At 40.1% G+C, this 27,529-nt stretch overlaps 1 protein-coding gene across 4 annotated transcripts in view; it reads right to left on the bottom strand.

Moving 5' to 3' along the window:
• LOC110991118 (neuron navigator 2-like) overlaps positions 1–27,529 on the bottom strand; it is a 227,197-nt gene that overhangs the window by 197,660 nt on the left and 2,008 nt on the right. For all 4 annotated transcript variants that reach the window (XM_022256296.2, XM_087134827.1, XM_022256297.2 and 1 more), the window contains exon 2: positions 19,261–19,581. In XM_022256296.2, coding sequence (XP_022111988.2) covers positions 19,261–19,437 — 177 coding nt within the window. In that variant the 5' untranslated portion in view covers positions 19,438–19,581. The remainder of the gene's footprint in view (positions 1–19,260; positions 19,582–27,529) is intronic.

The following is a 27,529-nucleotide window of genomic DNA, read 5'->3' as shown; positions in this document are numbered from 1 at the left end:
GAGATGCAACATGAGTACCGCAAATGTGGAAACAAAATGGCACTTATCATCTGCCAATACATACTGCGACCAACCATTTAGGTTTCTAAGTCAGAAGTTGGTGATTCACTCTACATGTACAAGGCTCTTGTTTAAACCTCCAGACCCCCCCCGTATGCCCACGTTGCAAAATACTGGTACCGGTACATTTGAAACAATGTAAGGGTTCATGTAGAATATGCCATGTCCAAAAGGTACAGTAAATTGTCAGCTTTTCCTCCTTTCATTACTAAGTTATGCTAACCACTGACGTTCATAGTGTACTTGGTAAGCTACCGCTAGCAATGCTGTGTTATAGTAAGGCAAGTCATGAAATCATTTATCAGCAGATTACACAATGCACCATGACAAATTAAGTGCTGACAAGATAGCACTGGAATTCTGCCTTGCATAAAACACAATGTTGATCGAGCTCCATACCAGTGACATAAAAGGGAGTGCATACATAAAAAGTGTGTGGGCTGGGGCTGGTCAACAAATAAAAATGTAAATACAGGTAGGCAAACTGTACATGACTCCTGTGCAATGACATTATCACCCACTTTTCATTCCTGAGGCCACAGGTACCTGCACTGTGCATTCCTATCCCCATGCTTCATCAACTTTCATGAGGGTCGGCCCAATTGCCTGCGCACTGTACATAATGTGCCAACAGAGCATTAAAAACCAATGTTTATTGCACGCTGCATGCAATCAGACTTTGGAATTTCTATTACAACCACTGGAACAGTACCAAAAACCAGAAGTGCACTGGACATGACCAAAATAATCAAATCTGAACACGGCACAAGCAAACTCTAACTACATTCTGCTTAAATATGCACTGAGTATACAGTGTGAATAAATATACATCGGTGTAACCCCGACACAAAGTACATTTTGAAATAGCTCACGGTACCCGCTGCGACATCTGACTCAAGCCGGCCAGCTGACCCCGGCAAGCTTGGTTGCCGAGTGGTTAAGACTTCTGTACTAGTATTAGGAGGTTAACTATGGGTTCGAATCCTACCCAAGTAAGCTTGTGAATTTTTCATAGGCTCTCAGACAAGCACCGAGTATACAGTGTTCATGAATATACCGGTACGTTGGTGTAAGGGCAAAACCTGTAGTGTAGAATATGAGCTATACATGTACCAGTATAGCTCATGGCACTTTGCCACAGAATTTAAACACAGGGGAACAAAGACCAACATCTGAGAGCAAATAACAGACATTTTGTTACATTTGCTATGGACCTTCCTTGAATCTTCCAAAATCCCACACTTAACAGGAATCTGATGACCTATCATTTTTATACATGTACTTCAACTTCCAAGAAGCAGCAAACCCCATGGACTACATTCTACGTGTATATAAGTACATGTACCCTATTAAATAAGTCCAACAAAATCCTCCAAACCCTCTTGACAGATTTTGAAGGGTTCAGGAGGTTGAAAAAAATTTGTTCTGCTGATGCTGCAGACAAAAATTTGCCAAGGATTTATTGAACACCAAAAACCCATGTTTGTTAATTCTGTTTATTCTACATGGAAGCAGAAATGCAAACACTGGTGTTTACGTTAGACTTACACCTGTCGGATAAGTTGACCCTTCCAGATCAAACTCGGCATCTTTAGATTTTCATTTCTGGGTGGATGAACATAATCATTAAATGCCAAACTGGACATATCAAAAAAGTGCAGGTACACGTAACACTGGTACCTTCCTTTTCTCACAAACATGGATTTGCAATTGCCATAGCAACAATCCAGGGACCCAGCACACTTGGGGGAAATTTGCCATGAATAAAATGCGGACTGGCATGGATGCACAAGGGCGGAAATATCACGCAAATAAAAAAGAGAAAGAATTTCATTTGGCTTTTTTTCTTTTACGGAATAACAATAATAAAGAAAATTTAAAAAGTGCCGGTATCTGCCTAAATAAATATACATTAACCCTACCAGTCCCAAATCCTCCAATTTCGATATGATTTTACATACACCCTAGGGGTTAGGGATAAAGAATAACACTAATGAATACATTAAAGAACATGGAATAAAATGCTGTATGGAAGTAGACCACATTCTTTACATTTCATATTATGGACCCCAGACAGGTTCTTCTCCTTTTTGGTTGGGGAAAAAAGTCTTTATTTTTAATTTCTACAGCAGATACCTCTTTCATTATTGAATTTTCAAGTTTCACATTTCACAATTCAATTCCACATTTTTTTTGCAGCTAGATTCTCTTGGCAAACTCATCTCAATGAAGGTACATACATACATGTACATGAATTTTACTATGAAAACGTCATTTGGTTCATAAACAAGCAAGACAACTCTCTCAGTGATATTATCCTTGGTCATTACCCAGACTTCTACTTCCACACATCCAAAATAAAAAAATGTCCACAACGGAGCTTCTACAACAATACTGAACTAGATACGTAAGACTCTTAGAGGAGACCAGCTATAGATTTACCTCAGAAGCATATACCGGTACAGCAGGCAAGACCCCTTTAATGGGATCTTATGGACTTTACTCATGAGGGACCACAAATATTAGCTCACTGGCTGGCCATGGTTCAGTGATGCTGCCGACAACTAAATGGCTTTTAGGAGTAAATTATCCCACAGACATGACAAAGACGGCCCAGTATAACCTCACAAATTTCATTTTCAGACCAACAGATGAGGTGCCCCATTTCACATTTGCGTGAGCAAACACGACTGGCCCGTGGACTTTTTCTAGTTATTTGCCGATGACTTCAAGCATGATCATGGAAACGTTGGCCCCCTCCCCCAGTGTGAACTCGGAATAATTTCCTCCTGCGGCATAATCTGCATGTGTCAAGTTCTTTCTATTTGACTTATGCTGTGTATTCAGGCATATTCAGTGTACTGCCTTGAAAAGTTAACATACATGTATATGTATGTATTTATATCAAATGCATGAAAATGTATTCATGACTGCAACATACAAATGCTTTGAAACATTACCGTATGTAGGTCAATGAATGTGAATAATTTCGACCAATAGGCACCACTTACTAATGTTTATATCTCCGGTTCTCTGTATGGCAATTAATCCATTGAAGTCATCAATTAAAGAGAATCTATTCAGGATTCTACAAGTCTTAAGGGACGAATTATTCTAAGCCTCAGGAATGTCACCTCATCTTTGTAAGTTTAGTCACAATTGACTTGAGGTTGAAAAGTGGTCCTGAGACATGTCAAATCAAATTTGGAAGAACTTCCAAGAAAATACATTTCTTTAAACATAATCTCTCACTCTGAATCTACGTGTGGATGAATTGCCAATTTCAAACCATTACCATGGAAACCGGCACATTCAATAACTTCCACTCTCCCAAGTGTTAGTCAGTATTACTCAGTGAGTCTTAATGGTGTCCGGTTTCGTGCCCTAACGTCCTCACTCAGGAAGAGGCCAACGATTCACCATCGACCCTCGCTAAAGAATTCCACTTTCCCTCTCTAAGAAGTGTTAAAACGCTATCCCCCTGGTCATGAATAAAACATTACAGCCCAGACGCCCCCCCCCAAGATAGCGGTTATTGTTGACAATGGCCACTTGGCATTACATGTACACCTCACCGGTACTTCTTACTGTTGCAACACCAAGTTCTTTTTGGTGAATCACCTCTGAGGTGTTAACTCTATGCTTCAGTCAAAGAATAAGGAGTGTGACATGAATTATTGGGAACAAGCAGTAAACACAAATCTTTCGGGAATGTACAAGCACATGTAGTCTTGAACGGCAATGATACAAACTGATGCTCCTCTCACAAAGGAAAATTTGATTTATCCCTTCAAATCTCAGCACATCTACATGATGTATATACATGTATTTCATTCATGGCATACAGTTGTATATGCGGAGGGGGCGGGATAATTATTTTTGAGGTAGGGGGATGGGCTATTGAATCATTCCTCCCTTCCTCGCTTTATTGTGGTGAACACAAAATTAAAGCAGAGACTGTGAAGAATTCACGTGACTTCCTAGCAACTGAGATGTCACTCAAAAAAAAAAGGAAAATCGTCAACAAAGCTATAAATATACTATTCTGGTTTAAAATTCTGCCTGAATGTAGTAGATTAAAGATGTATATATCTATATCAAGAACACCGCCCACTTTTGTCATATGGTGTCAACCCCCCCCTCATTTTTCAAATTTCCATGGGCAGGTATGTCATCCCTCTACGAATCCCCATCCCTCACCCAATTTCCGGCACATATTTACACTACTGATTTTCATCCCACTGGTATCACACTTGACCAAATTCAGGAGAAGTTCCATGATTTGGCAAGTAAGTAAACTATATCACTCTGAACAACATGACCGATACACAGTTTTAGAGTCCTGCATGTTCCACCAACCATCAACAGTAATAAGACAAAGATTCGAAGAATACGTGAACTTGACAAAGTTACTTTGTTTAAAGTGGGTTCTCAAGAACATAAAAACAGAATTTACCTCAGTTTAAGATTCTCTGCAGTACATGCACACGTAGAAAAATAACAGATACAATTCCCACGCCCGACAGGGGAAACCTCTCACAATTGGTGCAGGATGGAAATTGAGATTTAAATACTGTGAACGAACACGTGCCACTCAAGGTATCGGTACATATGTACATGTATGTCTTGGTCACAGAAACCTAGAAGCAGGAACAGCTGATTGTAACAGGGTTAAAATGGAAAATTGTCCCTTCAACTCTCATGTCTCCCAGATTGCCATCCTCTGGAGGTTTCGAGTCTCGAGTCCATGGGGCTAATGACGGGTGTGACTGGCAACACAGGAGCGGGTGGCTCTTAAAATTCCCAGCCGCTATCTCATTACTCAACATTTACATTCTGATGATCTCAGGGTTGGGAGACAAGAAGGCAAAATATGCACTAATTACCCTCACCCAGGATCTCCTGACAAGTTTCAGATCACCAGGGATATCAAAATATTGACCAATTTGGGGCCTTGTGGTGGGGGGAGGGTCTGCCTAATAGGGCAGTGGCCCTGGAGCTGAATGGACAGCATTTCCACCGAAGTTCACCTGCTCAAAGATTGCTGTTTTTAATTTGTTTTGGGGGTGCAAGTGCCTGCCTCTGTGTGTGTGTGAATAACTTCAAGGTGCAGGCTATAAGGACAGATGATGTACCGGTATGATATTTAATCTTGAAAGGAAACCTGCCGAACACCAGCTCCACCACCTTCAAATCTATATGGACATTTTTGGAGGATCTTGTCCCACTGAGGAATACAGAACCCATCCACTATCACTGTTACATGTGAGGATTCACTAACAATCTGGCCCTTGAAGTGCACTCACCTTTACATCACATGTACGTACATGTACCTAACGTGGGTATTCATTTGTTTTTGAGGAGTTAAAACATAGAAAATGCTTCATGTTCCATCAATCAGAACATTATTTCAAGCTGGATTTTCCTTGATGGCTTCCATGACTGCTCCTCTTGATTTTGCCATGGATAATCATGCCCAAAAACGACCTGTTACAGTGTACATGTGTGCTTACCTATGGCAGTGAGAACCATTGAGTCCCTACAGGGAAAACACAAAATGTGACCAAAATGTGACGTCATTATGTTTTAATTGAACTGCCTCTAAAAACTGTGTTTTCAAGTCCACACAAGGCTCACGCAACCTGCATTATGTGGACGTAAAACAATCTCTTGGAGTGTGTTGCTGAGTTCCTGCACATTGGTTGGTTTGGGATTCAGGAAGGCCCCGAAGTACAGACTTGACCCAACCTAAAAATAAAATGAGTAACAAGTCGCCAGAGCAACTGGTTAAAGGATTTTCAATATACCTTGCACAAAAATAAATAGGAACCCTCATATACATTCTCATCAGGATGTCAAACTAAGTTATGTGCACGCACAGGTGCTTGTACATGTACATCAAGACAAGGAGTACAGTTCTCTCTTTCTAAATGAAAACCGGAACAAAATTACTCGATAAAAATCGTTTAACAACTCTTTTTGTGGAATCCAGTCACAAATTCTTGGGGCTCTAAAACTGACTGAGTACATCACAACAGAATGTCAACACTGTCAATTAGAATGGGAAAATTTGTGGGAAAAAAAATCATTTCACATCACACACACATTTCACAAGGTGTGAACATAATTTCCCACTTGTATGAAAAGGTGTGAAAATTTTTCCCTACTTGTGTGGAAATGTGAAAACATATATTCCCACTTGTGTAAAAATCGATGAACATTCTTTTCCCAAATGTAGGAATATTTGTGAATGTGTTTCTTTCCACTTTGGGAAAGTCTGTAAAAATCTTTTCTCACTTTGGGAAAAGTTTTTTTGTATTTTGTGAAAATTAGTTCCCTTGAAAGAGAAAAGTTCATTCCCGTCTTTTTTTCTGTGACATGCTTTATTAGATAGGACAGTCAACGAGGCACCTTTTGACAACATCATCACCAGACACTGCAACATCCAATCTTCCGGTTTAACGTCCGCTTCCCTCATTCTTCATGATTTAAAACCGAAACAACATGATTAACCGTTTATTGAATGAGTCATATCTCATTTGCCACGTGATACACGTACGAATGTCCAGTCTTAAATAAAATGACTCATAATTTATTTTAAATTAATGCCCACTTCACTGGCTTTAATATCAAATTTATTCTAAGAATATTCACAGAAAATTTATTGCCAAGAGGCAACTGGATTTACATTCATTCAGTTACAATTACCACATTTTTTCTTTCCAATATTTTATGGAATTCTTTGACATAACTATATCTCCCATGCAAAACTATTTTATTCTGAACAAAATATTCTGAAGTAGAATCTTCAGAAGCAATCAAATTTATCAGTATGGACACAAAATTCCTGGCAAAACAGCAAACTGAACCTTGATTTCCTGACACGACGACACTCGTCGGCAAATCATCTCAAAACCTGTAAAGACTGCCTCAGCCTGGAGGATCAAACATCATAATTAAAATGGAAAATTCACCGAGACAGGCTAGAGTTTCAAATTAACAAACGTGGGCGTCCCTGACCTGCCGCATTCCAGAATAGCACCGATTCCTCTTCACTTGAAGGGACTGCGTGACAGCACGACCACAACCCGGCACTTTCAAATACAAGTTTGGGTTTCCACAGGATACTGTTTCAATGAGGACGGGGAGTTCGGTATCAATCACAGAAATTGAAGTGTATTTGCACGCATTTTCCCTGGTCGTTCACTGTGAACATTGTCAGCAAAGGGAAAATGAAATATAAACAGCACAAACACAATGAAGAGTTTTTAAAAAAGACAATACACAAATGCCAAAGGAAAACAAACAATGGTGAGTAAAAGCAAACAAATGTTAACAAAAAATAAAAAGATTCAAACAATTCAAAAATGTTGACAAGTACTCACAAAATTACAATAAGAAAATAAAAGATGGAAAAACTTTAAAATGAGAGTAGGTATCCAATGAACAGTTACAAAGAAGACATTAATTACATGTACAAACATACAAATAAACAATTTCATAAACAAAAATTGGCAAAGAGCAAATTGCAAATTAAGAGCATAATTCCAATTACAACGAAACTACAGCTAGACATGTCTGCAGCATTTTCAGTGCAGGCAGGAAACTCCCCACAAAGTTCAATGACCTATTAATCTCATTAGCACACAGCACAGATGCATGAAATCAATTTATATCAGGCGTTACTTGATCTGAGCACATCCACTCATTAAGTAATTACACATAATGCATAAATGCACATATTGATTTGTTACGCTGCATTCAGCAAATTGCTTTAATGTGCAACTATTTCAAAAACAGTTTCAAGTTACACGTGGAAGTGTGTTTGCAGCTGTGCAAATTTACTACAAAGAATAGCCTTTTTAAAAATTGGACTGTTTAATTCACCTGTGAGCATGAAAAAGCTTGGACAATAAAACAGGAAGCAAACATTTTATACAGTTTGGTTTTCCAAGACCTTACACTCACATTTGATCGGTCAACTACAAAGGTGTGGCATTTCTCATCTGAACTTGACAAAGCCTTTTGAAACTACCGGTATTAGAACTCGAGGTTCCCAATTTCACCAAAAATAATCTGAATTCTGATCTGTCCTGTAATGGTTTCTTCAATGCTTTATACAGTTCAGCGACTGAAGCCAATCTGATCATAAATGTCTGCGACCTCTAGTGCATAGCAACATCACTTGTGTGCACCACTGAAACAAGATTTTAATTTGTTATTGCTGAACTGTTTATAAAAATCTACACAATACATGTGGGATCTCCAAGAAGGTGATGAGAATTTTTTTTCTCCCCCATGAATATTTCAGAAGCTGTAGCACTAGCCCATCTCTTGATATACACGTGTATATGAAGATGTCCGCTGGGTTGTCTGGCCTGCATCGTGGCACTGTGTGGATTCCTACCCCGCGGAACAACAAGCCTGGACCATTAACATCCTTTTATCGAACACGGATCAGCAAAATATCAGGTTCAACTCAGCTGCAAGAGGAGATATGCTACTACACACATACTGTGTGTGGCTGATAATCTGAGAACATGAAACGGTTGCAGGCAATTTGGGCTCTCCTTTTAGTGAGGGTTGCTTGTCCCTGACAATACTGTTGATAATCTTCCCAGGAGAGACAGAGAGCAGATTGAGTCAGTAGATCTTGTATTTTTTGTTATCAGACTCTAGATTTTCTTTCTTCCATTTTTTTTTTTTCAGCAGGAAACAGTTTCAAAGTGTCTGCTTGCGAATCAGCATCTGTCATGACTGATGACACTTTTATCTCCCAAGGCACATTCTTTTTTTTCTTCTTTCTTTTTTTCCCCCATAACACTTACAAGCATCTTCCCTTCATTTTGATGATTAATCCTTCATAGCATTTTTATTCCACACAAATATACCATAATAGAATGGTCAAAAGCTTAGTGTCTTTTTTCCTGGCACCAGGCCTACATATAGTTTGGGTATCACATTTTTTTGGAGACCACTACAAATAAAGGTCGATAAATGCAAAGTTTGCTGAAGCCAATGATCAACAGCAGCACTGAGCCTGTTGATTGGTCAATAACTGTCAGCTGACTAAAACCACGTTTGGTTGATACTTGCTGATTGGTTACACTCTGGAGGTCCAAACTGCAACAAACTGTAACAATTTATTAATCACTGAATCTGCACATTGATATAAAAGTTCACTGGATAAGGGCATTCTCTACAGACTACCATACGTGTACATCAAACCATCTCTGATTCAAGATTCAGTACATGTAAACGTGTACAGGAATAAAGAGAGACAAAGACTGTTGCTTTAATATCATCTCAACGCATCATGTACATGCACATGTACATTTCTACACATATCTTGCCCACAGTGCATATACCGGTATGCTTACATTTTTTCCATATTGTACATTCATGTACAGTGTACATAAATTTACATCAGTTCTTATGAAAAGACAACCAAGGGTAAATCTGAACTTCTACAATGCTTCATGGATCATTAATTACAGCACCACCAAGGCAATCGATAATGTGTACATGCTGCCTTAATTATGTGTGGTATTCACGAGTGAGTTTGGATCTGTGCCAGCTCGATATTGATGTCCTCATAATGCATCTGGGACATCCGGGATATCTACACGTAAAGTGTAGGAACCACAGCACAATGGTGATTTTGATGTCTGTGAGATTGCTCCTGGGCAGACATGTAACAAATTTTAAGGCTACGAATTTTACCAGCTTGGGATTCGCACCTACCAGTATTGGCATAGTGTTAAAATACTTTATCTATGATAATACATGTACTAAGCCAAGTGCATCTATATGCAAATACGCACATAATGTACATGCGTGTACCTGAGTGTCTTTATATGGTCTCAGGCGTCATCCTTCAATGAGGCAATTTGTGCATTAGATTAAATTTACACAATTTTGAGCTGTGTGAAAAAAAAGGTCCTTGTAAAAGTTATCAGAGGTGCTGGTAATCCACTCCAAGCGGAACAAAAGAAGGTGTGTTTTAGGCGTGCCATGAGGTGTGCAAGTATATGCGCGTTTGACGTGGAGCACGCTGAGTACGCATAACTAATTTACTCCAGCATGTTTCGTCTTTGCGTACACGCAGAACGCATGCAAGAACCAGCTTGTGACCACATGTCCTTCTTTTGCCAATCGGGGGAGGGGGGTGCACTTCAGCTTGGGGCGGATTGTTAATATTATCTAAGAAAAAGTACACACTAAAGGTACCAACCCAAAGGTTTGCTGCACGAAGCATAGGTGTATATCATTTTACAGCCCATTCCAGGGTCTTCGTATGTCTCCCAGTGCAAGGAAGGCGACTCCTCTGCTTTCAGCAACTTTGCGTGCACCTGTGTGCTGTCAAATTAAACTTAATAACGTGGTGACATTTCCACAAGGGGCTATCCAGGGATGCCCTGCCTAGTAGAGTTCACGTCTTCGTGCTGCGGCATCAGGGATGCCGTTGTACCAGTGGCTCTTTAAATCTGCAGAGTCAGGTTAAACTTAACAAGAACACTGAGCCCTCGAACAGTATTTAAAAATTGGGTGCCCAAATTTACCCGGCATAGATTTTAACACAGTATCCAAGTTGCATAATTGTTATGCTTACTGAACGTAGGCCTACACATGCATACATCTGGAATAAAAATAGGCCGACAGGTTGTCCAAAAGACACAAAAGTTTGCTGGCTGAAACCTTGACTCCCTGATAAGTTACAAGAACAAATGAGGCTTGGATATTTACATGCTAAGAAATTGCGAACCAATGGTATTTTAAAACCAAACTATTCGCTACAGACCTATTGACAATTCAGGTCAATGTAAACTTTTTTGAGAAACAATTAATAGCTATATTTGACAGATTTCATCACAAGCCCCAACTTGGTTCATTCTGCTCAAACAACTGCCCAACAATTCCTCAACAGAAAGATGCATTTTCCTCCACTGAATCCATTTTAGTTAAATTTCCTTTGAAGTGAAAAGATCAGTCTCAAAGGAGTCCTTACTTGAAAGCTACAAGTTAGAATTAAGCATTAAATGATGAGCTCTAGTTTACCTGACAAGAAATTTTTCAACTACTGAACCACTCTCTTTTTGTTCAATAAAACCCCACACATCTTTTTATTCATGTTTTCACTGCGCTCCCCCGAGAACACACTTTAATGTGTTTTGAACTAGGTTGAGTACAGCAGGCAACCAATCACAGACCCTTCACACTTCATCTGTCAAGATTGCTCTCCCTTCTCTTTCCCAGGACACTCCAAACGTCTTCACGGTTATTTGCTATCACGTCAGGTGGGAATAGGGCATTGACTTCATCCAAAATTGGGGGCTCGTAAAAGGTCAGCCTGTCTGTGCCAAGGCAGGGATCCAATGCTTTTTCAAATGTGCAATGAAATTGACTGAGTCCACATCAGCATCGACCACCAAAACACAAGCAGATCATAAATACCTTTGTCAAAACACTTTCTCAAGCTGGGGTGACTTTTCTACCGTACATGTACATTTCAAAATTCAGCTTGTAACGACATGTGGTGATTAAGTTGACTTTTCATCAGCTTGATGTTAATACTTTGCTATTTATTTAATTTTTTTCCCCCCGGGGGACAACAAAATTACGACAGCTTCATTTTTTAAAGTGCTGGTTATGTCATGATGAGGTGCTTGCTAGTTACCACTTGTTCAGCTCATTCTGATCACAGTTGGGTCCCAATTTGGGATCATTCTGTGGCCAAAAAATAGCAAAGTGAGAGAAGGTGGTCACATTCTTGACACGTCTCTTGGATTCTGGACTGTGGAGCGGCTTGGGTCTCGTGGCGAAGCAAACCAAGGGATGCCAGAGTTTGCAAATTCTCAGCATTTAGATTAATTTCACCAAACTTTTCATTTATCAAATACCCTGGAGAATCTTCAAGGAAAAATTGAATGAGCCCTTCCCCCCTCCCCCCAAAAAAGGCTTGAAATATTTTGGGAGGGTCAATCGAAACACAGAATAAAAAGTCTTTTTGCTGGAAGTCTGCTGTTGGCACAGTTTGATAGCTGCTGTGCAATGTTGAAAGTAGTATAATACTCTGGAAAGAAAGGTGAGGACTGCATGGTACTTGTCTGTTGAAGAACAGAATCCCAATCCTCTTATAGAATACTGAAGTAAATACTTGTGTAAAGTTTACGTGTGTAAAGTTCCACGTATGTGTGTAAAGGCAAGAAAGTGAGACCCAGCACATAAACCAACACCTGCGCATACTCCAATTGTTTGCACTACACTTCCTGGTTCACATGACATCTTGCTTTTGTACTCAATAGAAGGTATTTTTAACAGGAATCCTTCAGCAAATTCACCAATATGAGCGATTCACAATAGTGCACCACCAAGAGTTTGCAACGCATTGGCCAATCAGAACGTGTGAAATTTGTCGACCCTTTCCAAACGCACAATGGGTCGACAAATTCCGCGCATTGTGATTGGCCAACGCTTGGCAAACTCTTGGTGGCACACTAGTGTGAAACAGCCGTATTGATGTGGCTCATGAAACAATATTTCAACTTGATTTTGACACATGAGCTACACATGAGATTTCAGATTATTTTCAGTATGTTTATACTCGCCATCTCAAGAATATGCTGATGGCAAAACTTAATTCTTTTCTTGAAAATATAAAAGTGATACTGTCTTCCTTGGCGAAAACTCGCTATGCTACAGAATTATTCCAGGGTACTTTCCCAGTTTCAACATCTTTCAACATGTACCATATGAGTATGTACAGCAAGCACAATCATGTACCAACACGGAACCGTGATAACACTAGATAAGGAGCATACACAATATGCATGCAGTGGGATAAGATTGAAGGGATTTAAATTCCTTCTGCAAAAGTCAAATTCCGATCTGTAAATCACAGTGAAATTGATCACCTCTGCAGCTTAAAATGATGAAATTCACAAGTGAAAGGGACTGGCCCCAAAATTTACCACTGTGATATCCCTTCAGAGCTACCATGATATTGCTAATTCATCCTACATGTACGTACTTACAAAGTCAAACTCTCTAGGACAAAGGCATACATGTATGTACATGTACATACACATAGTGTACATTTGTACAATGAATGTGTCCCATGGCGCACCTCTGTCAACACTTGCGTGTATGATCACAGTATATTTTGACAGTTAACACATACTGTAACATCACACCCCGAGAAAGCCCCAGGAGATTCCGTTTTTTTTCCCCTTTAAGCATCGGCAACATCAATGCAGCAATATATCCACCAGTGCGTGTTATTACATGGACTCACTTCAACCACAATAATTGAAACAGTGCCTCGACTTTTTTTCTCTTAGGGTAAGGTACACACCCTTCACCTTACAGCCCAGGTAGGACGCATACTGTTAAGTCCACCGCTCTGAAATGTCAGAAGAGTACTACACATGTGTACACTTGACCGTATTCCTCATTTCAACAACTACATGTATGGTCTTTTTTTTTTTTTTTTTTTTCCCCACAAACATATGCCGCACATATGTTCTGGTAAGAAAAGTACGACCAACTCCACAGGGGCAGCCCAATTACAGAACTGTAGGTGAGAACACTGACCACAAGTGGGCAATTGCAGTTCATGTTGAATTCAGTAACACCAGTAGCCATTTGGACAAGCACAAAATGTCAGAGTTGAAGAGAAATGGGTAATTCCAGATATAAGGGGTCCAAAAGTAACATTTTTGTGTCCCTGTTACATCTGACCTTTGTTATTTGACAAGGAAATGTCACCGGAATTGATTTCAAACTATTACTATCTGTTTGGCAGGTAATTTGCATTAATTCATCACCCTTTGAAATTAGAAAATGTGTTTTGAACTTACAAAATCATAAGTCAGATGTAACAGGGAGATACAAAAAATGGACCCCTAATTTCTGGAATTAGAGTCTGAATAAAATTCACTGACTTTTATTAATGTACCGGTATGTCGTCTGACCACGTTGTATCACTTTCCAAATTAATAACAGTTTCCTTGCTCAGTGGCGTTCCCGCCCTCCTGTCCGCCAAACAGGCATCCAGGTAATTAGACAAGTCATCTCGGTACAATTGATTATTTGCCAGGACCCTCCGATCGGGTGACATCAGCCTTGCATAAAATGAATACATAGGGGAAAGAGTGGCAGGGAATGACCTTTTTGACATAGTACTGGGCTGTAAAAAAGCTGGGCTGTGGAAAAGCTGACCGTCTGGCCACTTGGCCAAAGATTTAAGATTCAGGGTTTGGCATTTCCAAAACTGAAATGTCTATGATCAAGCGATCAGTAGTACACACTTTGCTAAGCATGCCATTCTCCAGGTATGTACAAGTACATGTACATCCTCCTGGCACATGTACCGATACGGTAGTGACACAGGATACATACATGTACATGTACCGGTACCCTGTACGGGCAGTATGCACGTCAATTCACTGTACTGGTACATGAGTTTTTCAAGATGATATTATTCCCAGTGGGTTCAACCTTTACATGTACATGTACTTTCCCTATTAAAGAAGCAAAACTTGTGTGAAAAGAATTTAGTAAAGAAGTGAGCAAGTTTTATTGACATTGGTTCCCTGTATAAACATCTAAGCCATTCTCAAACAAGTCCAACAATTCTGGAAAAATAGAACAAACATCGTTACAAATTATGACGCCAATTTCCTCTCTTTTAAGTGTTTTAATACATTTTTCAAACCTAAAAAATCTACATTTATCCTCCAGAATTACGATTACCCCTTTAATGGAAAGATCTTCACACAAGAAAAGAAATGAGAATATTAGGGATGGATCAATTGAGGACTTGAGGAAGTAACACGTAGACCCACAGACCAAGCGGGAATGCGGTGAAATTCTACCCAAATTGAGCGTGACTCCTCCTGTGAACAAGGGAAGAGAAGGGGAACAAAAAACAAAAAAAAGGGAAAGGAAGATATATCACCACCGTGCAGATTGAAAGGTTAGATGAGAAGCTCAGGAGATGACGCATCCACTTGGCCTCAACCTAAGAAACAGGGGTCAAATGGTCAAGTTTATGAAAGATATGCACCCCTTAACTTACACAACACCCAGGATGTTAAGATCCCCCAAGTTTAGGATTTTGATTAACTGCTTCTTTTTCGATTTTGGGTTTGATTAATCAACACAGCTTTTTTTTCTGGTAATTTTAATAAGGGAATAAATATATGCTTGGCCTGTCTTAAACATGCATTTAAGATCAGCTCAGGAGAATGGACACGACAAATGCCCAAGCCACAGGTGAGGGCATTGTCAGCGTTCCTTCTTCCTGAGTTAGTTTAAGACTGGCCAAGCACATACATGTGTTTACGTGTATTCCCATTCATAAATACCTTCTTCATAGTTAGAAAGTCAACAGAATTCAATATATGAGGGATATCCAGTGATTTTGTTCTAGAATTTTTCTCAAACACCCCTTCCATTCTATGGAATATTCCTTGTGCAAATTGTCCAATTGGCACCCACATGGTGAGCCACGTGCACACAGACTCGTGACCAATCAGAATCAATTAAAGCTGTCTTGTATCCGGGTGCCAGTGCGTGCTTTACACAGTGGGCATTATCAAATATTGATACAGTCGAGTTGCGCAATGTTGAATAGGAAGACTGTCTGAGGTACTTATGAATCAACAGTAACAGCGGCTCAATCTGAGGATTATTTAGCGAAAGTATCTATGGTTGTAAGTCAATTCATCCACTGCAATTTCAGGCCGCAACCTTTCTTCGTGGTCATTTTTCCTTTCTTTGAGAATATTTAAGATTTTTGGTCAGAAACATAACAGTCCACTTGCTCGTGCCTTCTGAGAGGAACCTTGTATTTTCACAGAGTTGTTTCTGATTTTAGATTGAATAGAAAAATGTAATCAAATAATTGAGAAATAAATTGATTAATCACGACATTTTAAATTTTGCAGTTCACGTGTCAGCCTGTGTGCATGAAGCACATCACCGGAAATTATATGAATTTCTGGCGGATCTGTCCTGAGAGAAGGTGGGTGCTACATGTACATGTACATGTAGCTCAACAACAAAATGTCTGACTCTCACAAAATTGGCATCAAAATGACCGCAAGATATTACTGAATATATCCTAAGGCTTGGTGCACCAAAAAACACTGCTATGATGTAAAAAATGTCTAGGGAGGTCAGGGGTGAAATATGCACTGGTACCCTCCTCCAGCTCTTTTAGTTTTGGAGTTTTTAATGCTGTTCAAGATACCGGTAAGAGACCAGTTTAATGAAGCACAGGTCTCGAAATTAGCACAATCTAATCTCAGAGGCACCAATTTTTCACTCCTGGTTGCAGAGAGGTAATTACAGTGCCTCTACCAGACCACAGCAATGGTAAACTTGGATTGCTGTGATCATCTTTGGTGACAGATACAATGTGGCGCTATTCCTTCCATTGCATGTAACTACATGTAGCTATTTCGTCAGCAAAATTGAAATACCACAAAAATGCCAGTGTTTGCTGTGACTGTAAAGGTATGTATACAGGTATTTCTTTCTGTTACAAACTTGACAACATCTTCTGTTGGTAGTATTAAACTATAGCATTCATCAAATGTGTTTCAGGGGTACGGGACATAGCTCCACAAAGTAGTTGTTTGCCTGACAGAAGGGCCACCAGGCATGCATTTGAAACACAACTCAGATTAAAACAGCTTGTCCAATACGCTCTTCTGTCAGGCAGAAGGTGGGATTTCCAGTCTCCATTTTTTCCCTTTCTCAAAGTCTGCATAATCCCAAGGCACCAAATTGTATCAAATACCCCAAGATGCATGCCGTTATGCATGGGTATGCATCAGATGGTTGGTCACGTGTAATCATGCGAATTCAAATATAACCGTATCTCGATTAACTCCAGGCCTTCATTACATCCCCCTTCATTTATGACAAATGTGGACAAAGCGTGCAAGCAGCAGAACGGAGTAAAGATAAACTGCCAAGTCGTTGCAGTTCATTACCTTCAAATAATTACCGCAGATACTCGGTATGTCTGTGCAATGCATCCCATATGATGATGGCGCCACAGGACTTTTTATGCCTCTCCAATATATTGCTGATGACTGAACCGGGTGTTTTTGTTGTAATTTTGAAGCACAGATCACGTTCTTTAAGCTTGAAAGATTTTGTTTCATTTGGTGACTCCTTCAGAATACAACTACCAAAGCTACAAGAAATAGTAATATTGTGTGATTGAAATTCAATATGTTTACCACTTTTCACAAAATTGTACGAAGAGTGTTGTTAAGTGCATTTTTCTCTTTTTTATATAAAAGTAATAATTTGTAATGTGAACGGCTAATTCTAAGTAATTGCCTTGAACATCCTATAGGCCTATATCTCTTTTGTGCAGCATTCCCCTCTGATTCAATTCTGCATGTACAAACAGATTTGAAATTCATAATTCTGGGCCTCGGGTATATTTTTCTCTATGGGCACAGTGGCATACATGTAGCTAGAATTTTACTAGTGGAGGAGGCACAAAGGCACTAGCATCTTAGGGGGGGTTACCAGCTTTCAGTGGTGTGGTTTTTGAGGGCAAGTTATTGTTAGCCTTGTTCAATATCCACTCATCCTTTTTTTTTTTTTCAGTGGGGGGGCACCGGGAATTTGTGGGGGGCACGTGCCCCCTTAACCCCCACCACTACACCACTGCCTGGGCACACCAAGTCAAATGAAAAACTGAAACATAGCCGATGTGCATACATGTACATAAATCTAGATCATTTGAGACTATTCTTTGTAGAAGGAAAGCCAAGAATCGGGTTTGTGGATGTTCTATGGAAGTATCAATCTCTTTATCCAAGGAGAGTTAGTTTTCAATTATTTGTCTGTGAATTTGGTAATGCCATACCTTAATATACCAGTATTTGTTCAGACAAACGCTAAGAACACTTGCAAAAGTAGATCTTTATACAAAAGGGAAAGAACTTCTTTAGTCAACATTTCAACTGGGGTGTAAAACCTCACTCTGAAAGAGAAATGGGCATACTACATAGCTGTTGAAATTTTAATACCTGAATAGCAAATATGGGGTGTATAAAATGACCTGTGACATGCCCAGACGCTCGATCCCGGCAGGTATAAATGGGCTAGACACAAAGTCATTTTAATTCCACAGAAATGCAAGTCAAGTCTAGTTTATCACACTGGCCTTTGGGAAACGCACAAGACAAACAAGAAATGCACGCAAAACTAAACAAATAGACAGGGGTCTTTTTACAACCACTCCACACGTAAACTGAGTCAACAGCCCCTTGGGTGAAAAGCTGTCCCAGAAACCACTGTTGCAGAGCTCAAAACGGCAAATGTGCTCTTAAAGAACCCAGCACCGATCCAGCCGGAAAGAAAAAAAGTGACCGACATGGCACGTGGAGCGCACCCTCTGAATACGTGTCATTCTGCTCCCTCAACACTGGTGTGTGTCAATATTTTCCTACCCGTAGACTTAACCTTGTCTGGGGCATGTGCTCGTAAAGCAGGACAGAAGGTAGGCTGTTCAATACAGGAGCAAAGTCCAGGAAAAAAAAGAAAGAAAAAAAAGAGGGTATCGTTTGAATTCATGATGCTCGGTCACATTCCTGCATGTCCCAGGCAGTGATAATGACGTGAAAAGTGGTACAGACAAATAGGTCATTTATCATCACGGAACCAGGGAGGAGAAACTCTACGCTCATCCATGATGATGATGACAACACACTTGTTATGATTCTCCAACGTTCAATGGTGTCAACAGCTGAAAGATTACAAATGAATTTATCATCTGTGTTTGGAGAGGGATCATCATTGAAAACTCGTGAGAGTGTTTACCACGACTCTGGAGCTGATAAACAGTGTTTGCACTTGTTCTGCGCTATTTGCCAGTGGATATTTAACCAGTTTATTGATGACGGGAAGATGTACATTGCTTGACAAGAATTTTGAAATAAGCAAAACCTGTAGATGGTGCCATCATTTCATTCATTTGCATGCGTAACAGCAGAAAAGAGGAAGAAAGTCAAGTTCCAAGGCCCCAAGAGAGCAAACAAGTTAGCAATTTGAGAACAGCCGGGCTGCATTCACTCCCGAAAGCATTGCCAATGTTAACTTAAAATATTTTCACAGAAACTGTATCCAGTGGGAACACAGTGGCAAAGTACAACTCTGATCCGATCTTACCTTTTTCTGTTCGCTTGGCGTGTGCTGGTCATCAGTTGGCCTGGCACTGCTCCCCGGCTGTGCATGTGCACTGGCTGCATGCTGGGCACTAGTCCCCTTGGCCCCCGCGCTCCTGGGTAATCCCGACTTGACGGGTTTGGCAATGTTCGACTTGCCTTTCGGCCCTGCCTTGGACATGATGGGAGGCTCACAGGTCCACCTGGTCTATCTGAGTTGGTTTGAAGCTTTTAGGCACACTGTTTGGTGAACTCACCTCCTCACTGGTTATTTCAGCTGGACGCATTTTGTAAGACTGGAGTGTGGGTAGGTTGTTTGGTCATGCTGTCAGAAATGTACAGAATGCAGAACAATAAACTTTAAATTTGGTTAAAGTAACGTGATACTAGTTATTACAGTACCTGTTAGACACATTAATATGTCACCAACCCTAATGAAATTACACTGTAATAATATGTGTAGCTACTTTTGAGCTAACAACTTTAAAAACAAAATCATGCACACTGACACTCAACAGAAACACCCATTTTTTTCACCCACATAATGTCCAAAAACTGCCCTAAAACTGAGTTTGTGGGATCTGTCACACATTGGGCAACCTTGAAATTGATGTTTGTGCACATGCCTTCTGCATGATTAGATTTGAAAGATTAGACCTTTTTTTTTTCTTTTCTGGCTTTCTACCTCCTTCATAGCTACATGTACATGTAGACGTTAATACTTTTGTTCATTTCTTTCACTCTGATGAGTAAACATTCTAATCGAATATGATAGCAGGCAACGTACACGTAGCCTGACAGTGTGACAACAGAAACTGCTTCTCCATGGCATTAAATAAAACCAGCTATTTTTATCGCCCAAACCACATTTGGGCCAATCAGAACAGCTGTCTTTTCTTCTCCCTCGCATTTTGATTATTCTCCGCATATAAATGACAGGCAATCAGATAAGACCCTTCACCTGAAGGGCTGCAGATTTTGACAAAGCACTGCTACAACTTGCTGCGTCGGTTTTTTTGGGGGGGGGGAGACTGTCCAGGGTCTGTCTTCTTCAAATCCCCCTTCCCCCAGGCAGGTGATCGGTACCCTGCATACCAACAGCCACCTGTCAGATGAGTGCTTAGGTTATAATCTATTCTTCCCGCGACGACGTGGAAATGAAATGGACAAGACTTTGAACCAAGTGATCCAGCATCAGCGAGTGGAAGGGGGGTAGATTGTCATTAAAACTCCATTATGAAGTGGCAAAATTGAAAAGCGGACATTCATGTGCAGGGGCAGCCACCAACGTAAGGTCCCAGAACACAAGAAACATTGCTTTTGGCTGTGTGCCTAACAAATAACATCCACATAATGAAATCTTTAGTGACATTTTTGTGACAGACTGAGGGTACATTGATCATTTGATCAAGCTTGAAGTTATCAGGCCTACCTTTCAACTACAAGGGAAGATTTCAATGCCCAGGGGTTGAGTGGTTGGCTGTGACAATGCTTTATGTGTGGACTGTTCTAATAAATCACCTCCAGCAAAATTGTGCCTAGAACCTGACAGCATATTTCTCTTTACAGTGTGAGCATAAATTGGCACCAGTGACCTGTAAAATCCAACTGGACTTTTAATAACTCACATAAAATACACACATGTACTGGTACTCTGTTTCTCCTTAACCTTTTATGCACAGTTGATGCAGTTTAGCTGGTAGTAGCATTTCATAATTCAACTATAAATGCAAAGTGGCTGGCTAAAAATACATGTGACTGCACCAGTCACACTCCTCAAACAGGTGGCATTTTTCAAAGCATAGAAAAAGCTCCCCGGCGATGATATGCAGAGATTCTAAATATAACCATCTCCCCCCAGTGCCACGCCATCCAACATTGTAAATCATCATCTTTTTAAGTACATGTATGCAGGAGGAGGGTAAGGGCAGGTTGTTGAACCGAATCTGTGATGAGCATTTCTCCTTTTCTATTCAAACTCTCTGGTGGTGCGACAATGCCTTGGGTAGCTGGCTGAATGGTATTTGGAGACTATTCCCTCTTTCCTGTTTCTTTACGGTGCATGTGTGCCCGGTATTTTACCTCGATCTGCCTCCGAAATCATACTCTGAAGCCTCTAGGGAGAGCTTCTTCATGGCGTAACTGTGCGAGGAGGCAGACAGAGTGACTCCGGCTGTATGGATTGATACGTGGTCTGAGATGCCAGTCGCCGTACAGCAGTATTTGGGTCGGGACAAAACCGAGAGAATTGGGGTGGAGAGAGAGGTTCCAGCATAAATGGTCAATGTGGCGAGCCTGTGGCCATTCTTGATTTCCTCCTCGACAGACAAGGCGGCAGGGGGACGTGAAACTCAGGCAAATTTGCGAGAGATGTTGGCTTTGAAATTGAGTTAAAATGGGGCACGGGAGCAGCAGTTATCAACAGAAATGGCTGATGGGCGAAGGATGAAGATGTTGTTTTGAAATACAGGCTGAGAAATTAAAAAAAAGAAGCAGCACACATTTACTGTCGACACCAGATACATTGTGCAGTCTTGAATTTCAGTCAATGTGTATTTTCTTTCTCCTGGCAATGAAAGCTGCTACTCAATAAGGTTTTAACTTAAATTGGCTTTCAACTGTAATTTCACACTATTAGAAGCCACAGTTGTGTTGCCCATAAAATGTTAAAGGGCTGGGACTCTGAAAATGTACAAGTGTTTCAACTGATAAATCAATCTGATATTCCTAGATAAAATAAAAACAGTAATTTCCAAGTACATGTAAACTGGATTACCGACTCATGTCATGATCAGTTTTTAACAAGCAATCATGCCCCTCACAATCCAAATCTCTCAATATGCTAGCTAAAATAGCTTTGCATGATAGCCATCTTAAAGGGCAGTTCTTTGGTTCAACAGTGTATACACAAAGGAGGTTTCCCTGTGGAACAAAAGAACTGCCCTGCAAGATGGCTACCATGCAAAGCCTCCATATGCTGTAGGGTAAAGTGCATTTTTTCAAGCAGCCAGTGGCATATTTCTTATACTTTTCTGATCCAAAATAGGATGAAACAAATGCTCAAACTTTTACTATCCAGTGTTAGGATTTGGCAATTTGGAATAAAACTTTTATTTAAAATCATTATAACATTATAACATTTGCCTAAAAAAAAAAAAAGAGTAAAATTCCTCTTTAAAAGGAAGGGAAGGAACAAAAACACAGCGACAAAATTGCAGATCTCAGACACATTTCATCAGTCACGAGGTGTGATTCTGTTGGTATTAATTGCAGGCAGTGACAGACTGTCTACTCAAGGTTGATGCCTGCCGCTCCCCTCGTCCCTCTCCAGTGCCTCTCTCTTCTCTCTCTTCCAGCGAAGTGGCGCGACTGTTGTCGCATAAATTTCCATTCCCTGCACAAGTCCAGAGTTTCAGGATCCAGGATGGGGGAGGGGGGGGGAAGAGAGACATCTGCCTTGCCTGCCAAGGTTACCCAGCTGTCCTGGGTCCTGCCGGGTCACAAATGAATGCTGATCATGCCTCAATATTACAGGTGTTCTTATAGTCTTGCGCTGAGAGAAACCTCATTTCAGAACATGTCAGTCCTGTAAATATGACCACTTACATGTACAATATGTGCAAGGATGCAAACAAGACCTAGCTTGTGGGTTATCAGGTGGATGAGAATGTAGTACCTCTACTGCACAGGGAAATGTGAAAAGTGTATACAAATTTCACAAAATGGACCCAACCCATTCTTTTCAAAAAGGCAGCATCAATTTCAGTCCTAAACTATGGACAAGGAAAGAGCAAAGCTATTACCTGTCTACATTTCACCAGTATATGTGATCCGCTCTGCAAAGAAGTGTATTAAGTCACGCAATGCAAAAACAGTAATGGCCCATTTCCATGTGCCAAAGGTGAAAATATGTGGTAATATTTCAAGGCTGATTGCTTGACCATAAAGCTTCTGTTGCTAAGGAAAACCAAGAGAGTGTCTAATTTAAGTTTAATGTTTCTGTTTGTTATGTTTACAGGGCATTATCTCAAAAAGCATGTGTGATAAAATTGAATTACTTGTATATGCAAACGGCTAATAACTCCAAAACAAAAAATGCCACTGGGAAGAATTATATATCAAATGAAAGCTTAGGATGTGAGCAACTCGATTACATATATAAATCAAATTCCACAAAATGTGACATAATACACCTTCTTGCAGACCTGGTCACATATATCTGAAGCCATTTTCCATTCTGGATACAGCAGGATTACAGCATTTGCAAGTCGGACTACGAGCAACACATCGTGTTACAGTGCCGTACATTTCTGCATTGACCACATTTGAATTTTCATTTCCTGATTTCTTCCTACTTTTTTTTTCTTCAGAACGTACATGTACTTGTACGTGATCTCATTCACGTACAACCAGCAGATTTCACACATGTACAAAGATCAAGTAGCCATTTTGGTGAACATTCTATCATTTATTGCATACCAAACAATACACGCACCTCTCATTTTAAAAAGAGCCATACAATTTTTGCTTTAAATTGCCAGCCCATAAACAGTTTCGGAACGAATTTGCAGACTTATCAATTGCTTCAGTTTCAGATTTTATAATGGAAAAGTAGCAATTTTACAAATTTTTCTTTTATGTACACTGATGTTCGTACACTTTTTGAAGGTAAAATGCATACGACATTGCTGAAAAATTTTAAATCGCACTGATAATCAAAATGACACTGCACATGGGAGTTCAGCTGACCTCAATAATCAGCCGACAATACAGATCACCAATAACACTGACACACTTTTTGTGTCTAATTTCACCCTCCCTTGCAGGTGCAAAGAATTACAGGCCTAATCTATTTTCATTCACCAACAGGGCATATTTCAATTTAAACAAAAATGTCACAGCCAATGACAGAAGGAAATGTGCACACTATCAACTGGTTAACGTCTTATTGGTCAGCGAGCCAAACCAAACAGATTTAACATATTAAATATGTGATAGAGACTGTACCTGTGATGATGGGATGATTACTTGCAAGACACAGACTCACACCTGTAGAGAGAGTGCAGGTACTTATGACTGGGGGGGGTTCAATCCAGTGTGTAAATCAGGCTGCAGCAATGTGACAGCAGGCCCGGGTGATTGACCGTGCATATTGAGGCCTCTCCAACCACTCGACCACATTTGGCTCATTTTCATTCTTACTCATTCCGAGTAGCAGATTTTACCTGGCAACACGCAGTGCACTCAAAAGGATTCTGCTCCGAGTGAACCAATTTGGTGGCAGGTAATTTGCAGCGCTATGCATGGCCGGCTGGGACAAAGAGAGAGTTTGTTTGGACTCAGATCAATTCAATTTTAGCAACCATACTGTCAATTTACTTCACTGCTTTTTTTGGGGGGGGGGATTTTGCAGCAAATTGCTGTATGACTGTATCACTGCATCAGAAACTTCCATAAAATATAAAGGGAAATTTGATTACAAAGTGGGAAATTCAGAAGACGTACACCTGAATTTTATGTTCCACCTGATAACTTGGGGAATTTGACACGTAAACATACACGTATGTGGATTACACTAAACACTGAAAATATGCTTTATAACAAGTATCCACTGTTACATTTGTTGGAGCTGCGGTTATTTGAATCAAGTCTGTTCAATTTATGGAGTGGTGGTTATCCTAATCAGGACTGTTTATTTCAAATGTCTGTCTGTACCATTAGCTCCAACTATGCATAGTCTCAGCCAAGTCTAGGAGAGACAACGAATGCATACATTCTTTCTGACGCACATTTTCACTGCAGAGCAAGAATGTTACACGCATTGATTTTTTTTTTCAGTACCAGTACAGCAAATTTATCATTCCAAGGTTGGTTTGCCTATTTTTTTTTCTGTTTTGTTCCATTCCCATTTGCTTGCTTCATTTGCAGATGAGGAAAATGTATTACAACTGTGAACATCCTTCATTTCAATTAGCATTACCGCACTGTAGTCATTTCTCTAAACAGGTTGGCGCACTGTGAGAAGTTTGTTGAACCTTGACATTACAAGGAGTCCTAATGGGCCCCATCACAATTACCTTTGGTAAAGATGAAGACGCCAGCAGAGACAGACTTAGATGAAAAAAACAAACAGGGATCAACGGCCATCAGCGAAATGGCTACATACAGTACATGTACACAGTGAAGACAAAAGTATATAAAATGCAACCTAACTGGCCCCAAGTGGATTAGTGAGTCTGCAAGATTGTCAGGGATGGTTTGGGAGTACTACGGAAAGTAATTAACTGCGATTTGCTGTTATCATGATGTCACTGTTTCTGGAAAGAATCCACAATCACGTATGCATCTCACAAATCGTTAACTGAGGGTGCATGTGAGCATTTTGAAAAGTTCTCAATAGAATTTTTGACTACGGATGGATTACGTAGAAAACAGCACGGAAGCGGAGTAGTAATGATACAGTAGATTGGGCACCACTCCTGATGGACACATTTTGTAAATATCAATTAATTTGATGCCTACAAAATACTACAAACAACACAAACTATGTGTCCAGCTTGCTTTTGCATAATATGTCCCATCAACCCCCCCCCAAAAGTTTTCTAAACAATCAATTAACCAACTGACAAACACAACATTAACATGTTGACTGCTGCGCGTAATTTCAAAAGGGGCATTCCCATTTGCCTAGCGTTGTACATATGCCCGTATACCATATTTAATGCAGTAGGTACCTTTCGGGTGTCTGTTTGAACATAATTTTTTTTATGGATGTACACCCTCCGCACTGCCAGCTGCGTATTTGTTGTGTTCTTTGGTGATGTCAGTGCATTCAATTTACATTACAATAGCCTTTCATTTCCTAAAAGTATATACTCGTAGTGGCAGAATCCAGTACACCTGTGACTACGAATATACTCATGGTCACCAGTCAACATGTTGAGAAGGTTTTCATCAAGACGTACTCTGTGTCGGGAAGATTTTAATTCTGATTGCGGGTTTTTCTCTTTATTTTGGGTAAGGGCAAAACCCATAATTAAAAGAGGACTTTCAAGGCACTTGATGGCAGCCATTTCTGCCATCCGATCAAGTACCTTGAAAGTATGTTATCTGAATGCACTGATTAAATTTGTCTACTGTTTATAAAATAACACTATGCAAGTGCCCTTCTCCAAGAACAAGTACCCCCATTTTCGCACACACTGACTCCATACGGAATCTTTACTAAGAAAAGGTACATACATATAGGAAACAAATCAATGGATGCACTAAATGGATCCCTGAAATTAACATTGAAAAATCATCATGAGGTTGTTTGGGCGAGACAGGATGTGTACACACTCTCCCAATGTCTAGACTAATGGCGACTTGCTTTTGTGTTGGACTCATTAATTATCCATTCCAAGGATAAACGTGGGTGAAGACACGTCATTCCTGCATAACAGGGGCAACAGCACAGATTTCTTAAGAGTAGGGAGACTTCGGTGAAGAAATAACAGGAGGAATATGTTTGTAGATGAGAAACTTACATGTATTCATTTATTATTATTAAGCTGAGTAATGGACAACGGTTTCAAGGTAACAACTGTCTTTTTGTGGAAACACCTGTTACTACATGCAAACATTATTTCAACTTCACAATTTGAACCTCAGATATTTCTTGTTCACTACTACACTCTTTTGCGCTGGATTTTTGCAGACCGTTTCCTTGGATATTCCTCTTCCTTTTGTTACAGATAATCGAGCCCCCAAAATGCCTCCAAGCCCGGGTGTGGACTTGGTCAGTCGAGACACGATTTGCAAAACCTGGATTCTGTGGACCTCTGTTGTGTGAAGGCTGGCACATATTTCATACTTCTATGTTTTCCTGTGAAAAAAATGCTCTTGTTTTTCCTGCTGAGATATCTGATGTTCCTCTTCATTTTGCCACAGAGAACCCTCACCAAGGCATGCCTCTCAAACTGATTTTTTGGGGTGGGAACATTTTGTGTGCTTCTGCAAGTCACACAATGCCTTCAATACTGGTACATGTATTCTACATTACATGGACTTCTTGTGACCAGAGGGTCTGTATTACTGTATATGTAATAAAATGTACATTATTAAAAAAGGGGTTCAACAATACAATGGCTGTGTTTTACAGGAGGGATTACCCAGCCATGTCAAAACCAACTGGCTGCAGCTAAAAATAATTCACACACACTCAATGAACAATAGCTGCAGCCACTTCCCAGTGGTTTTCACAGGTGCATGTGTTATAAAGCCACAGCCAC

Source organism: Acanthaster planci, linkage group LG03 (genome assembly GCF_054643075.1).
Source record: "Acanthaster planci isolate LZ-2023a linkage group LG03, COTS_SCS, whole genome shotgun sequence".
Classification (NCBI taxonomy): domain Eukaryota; kingdom Metazoa; phylum Echinodermata; class Asteroidea; order Valvatida; family Acanthasteridae; genus Acanthaster; species Acanthaster planci.
This window is presented reverse-complemented; position numbering and strand designations above follow the sequence as displayed.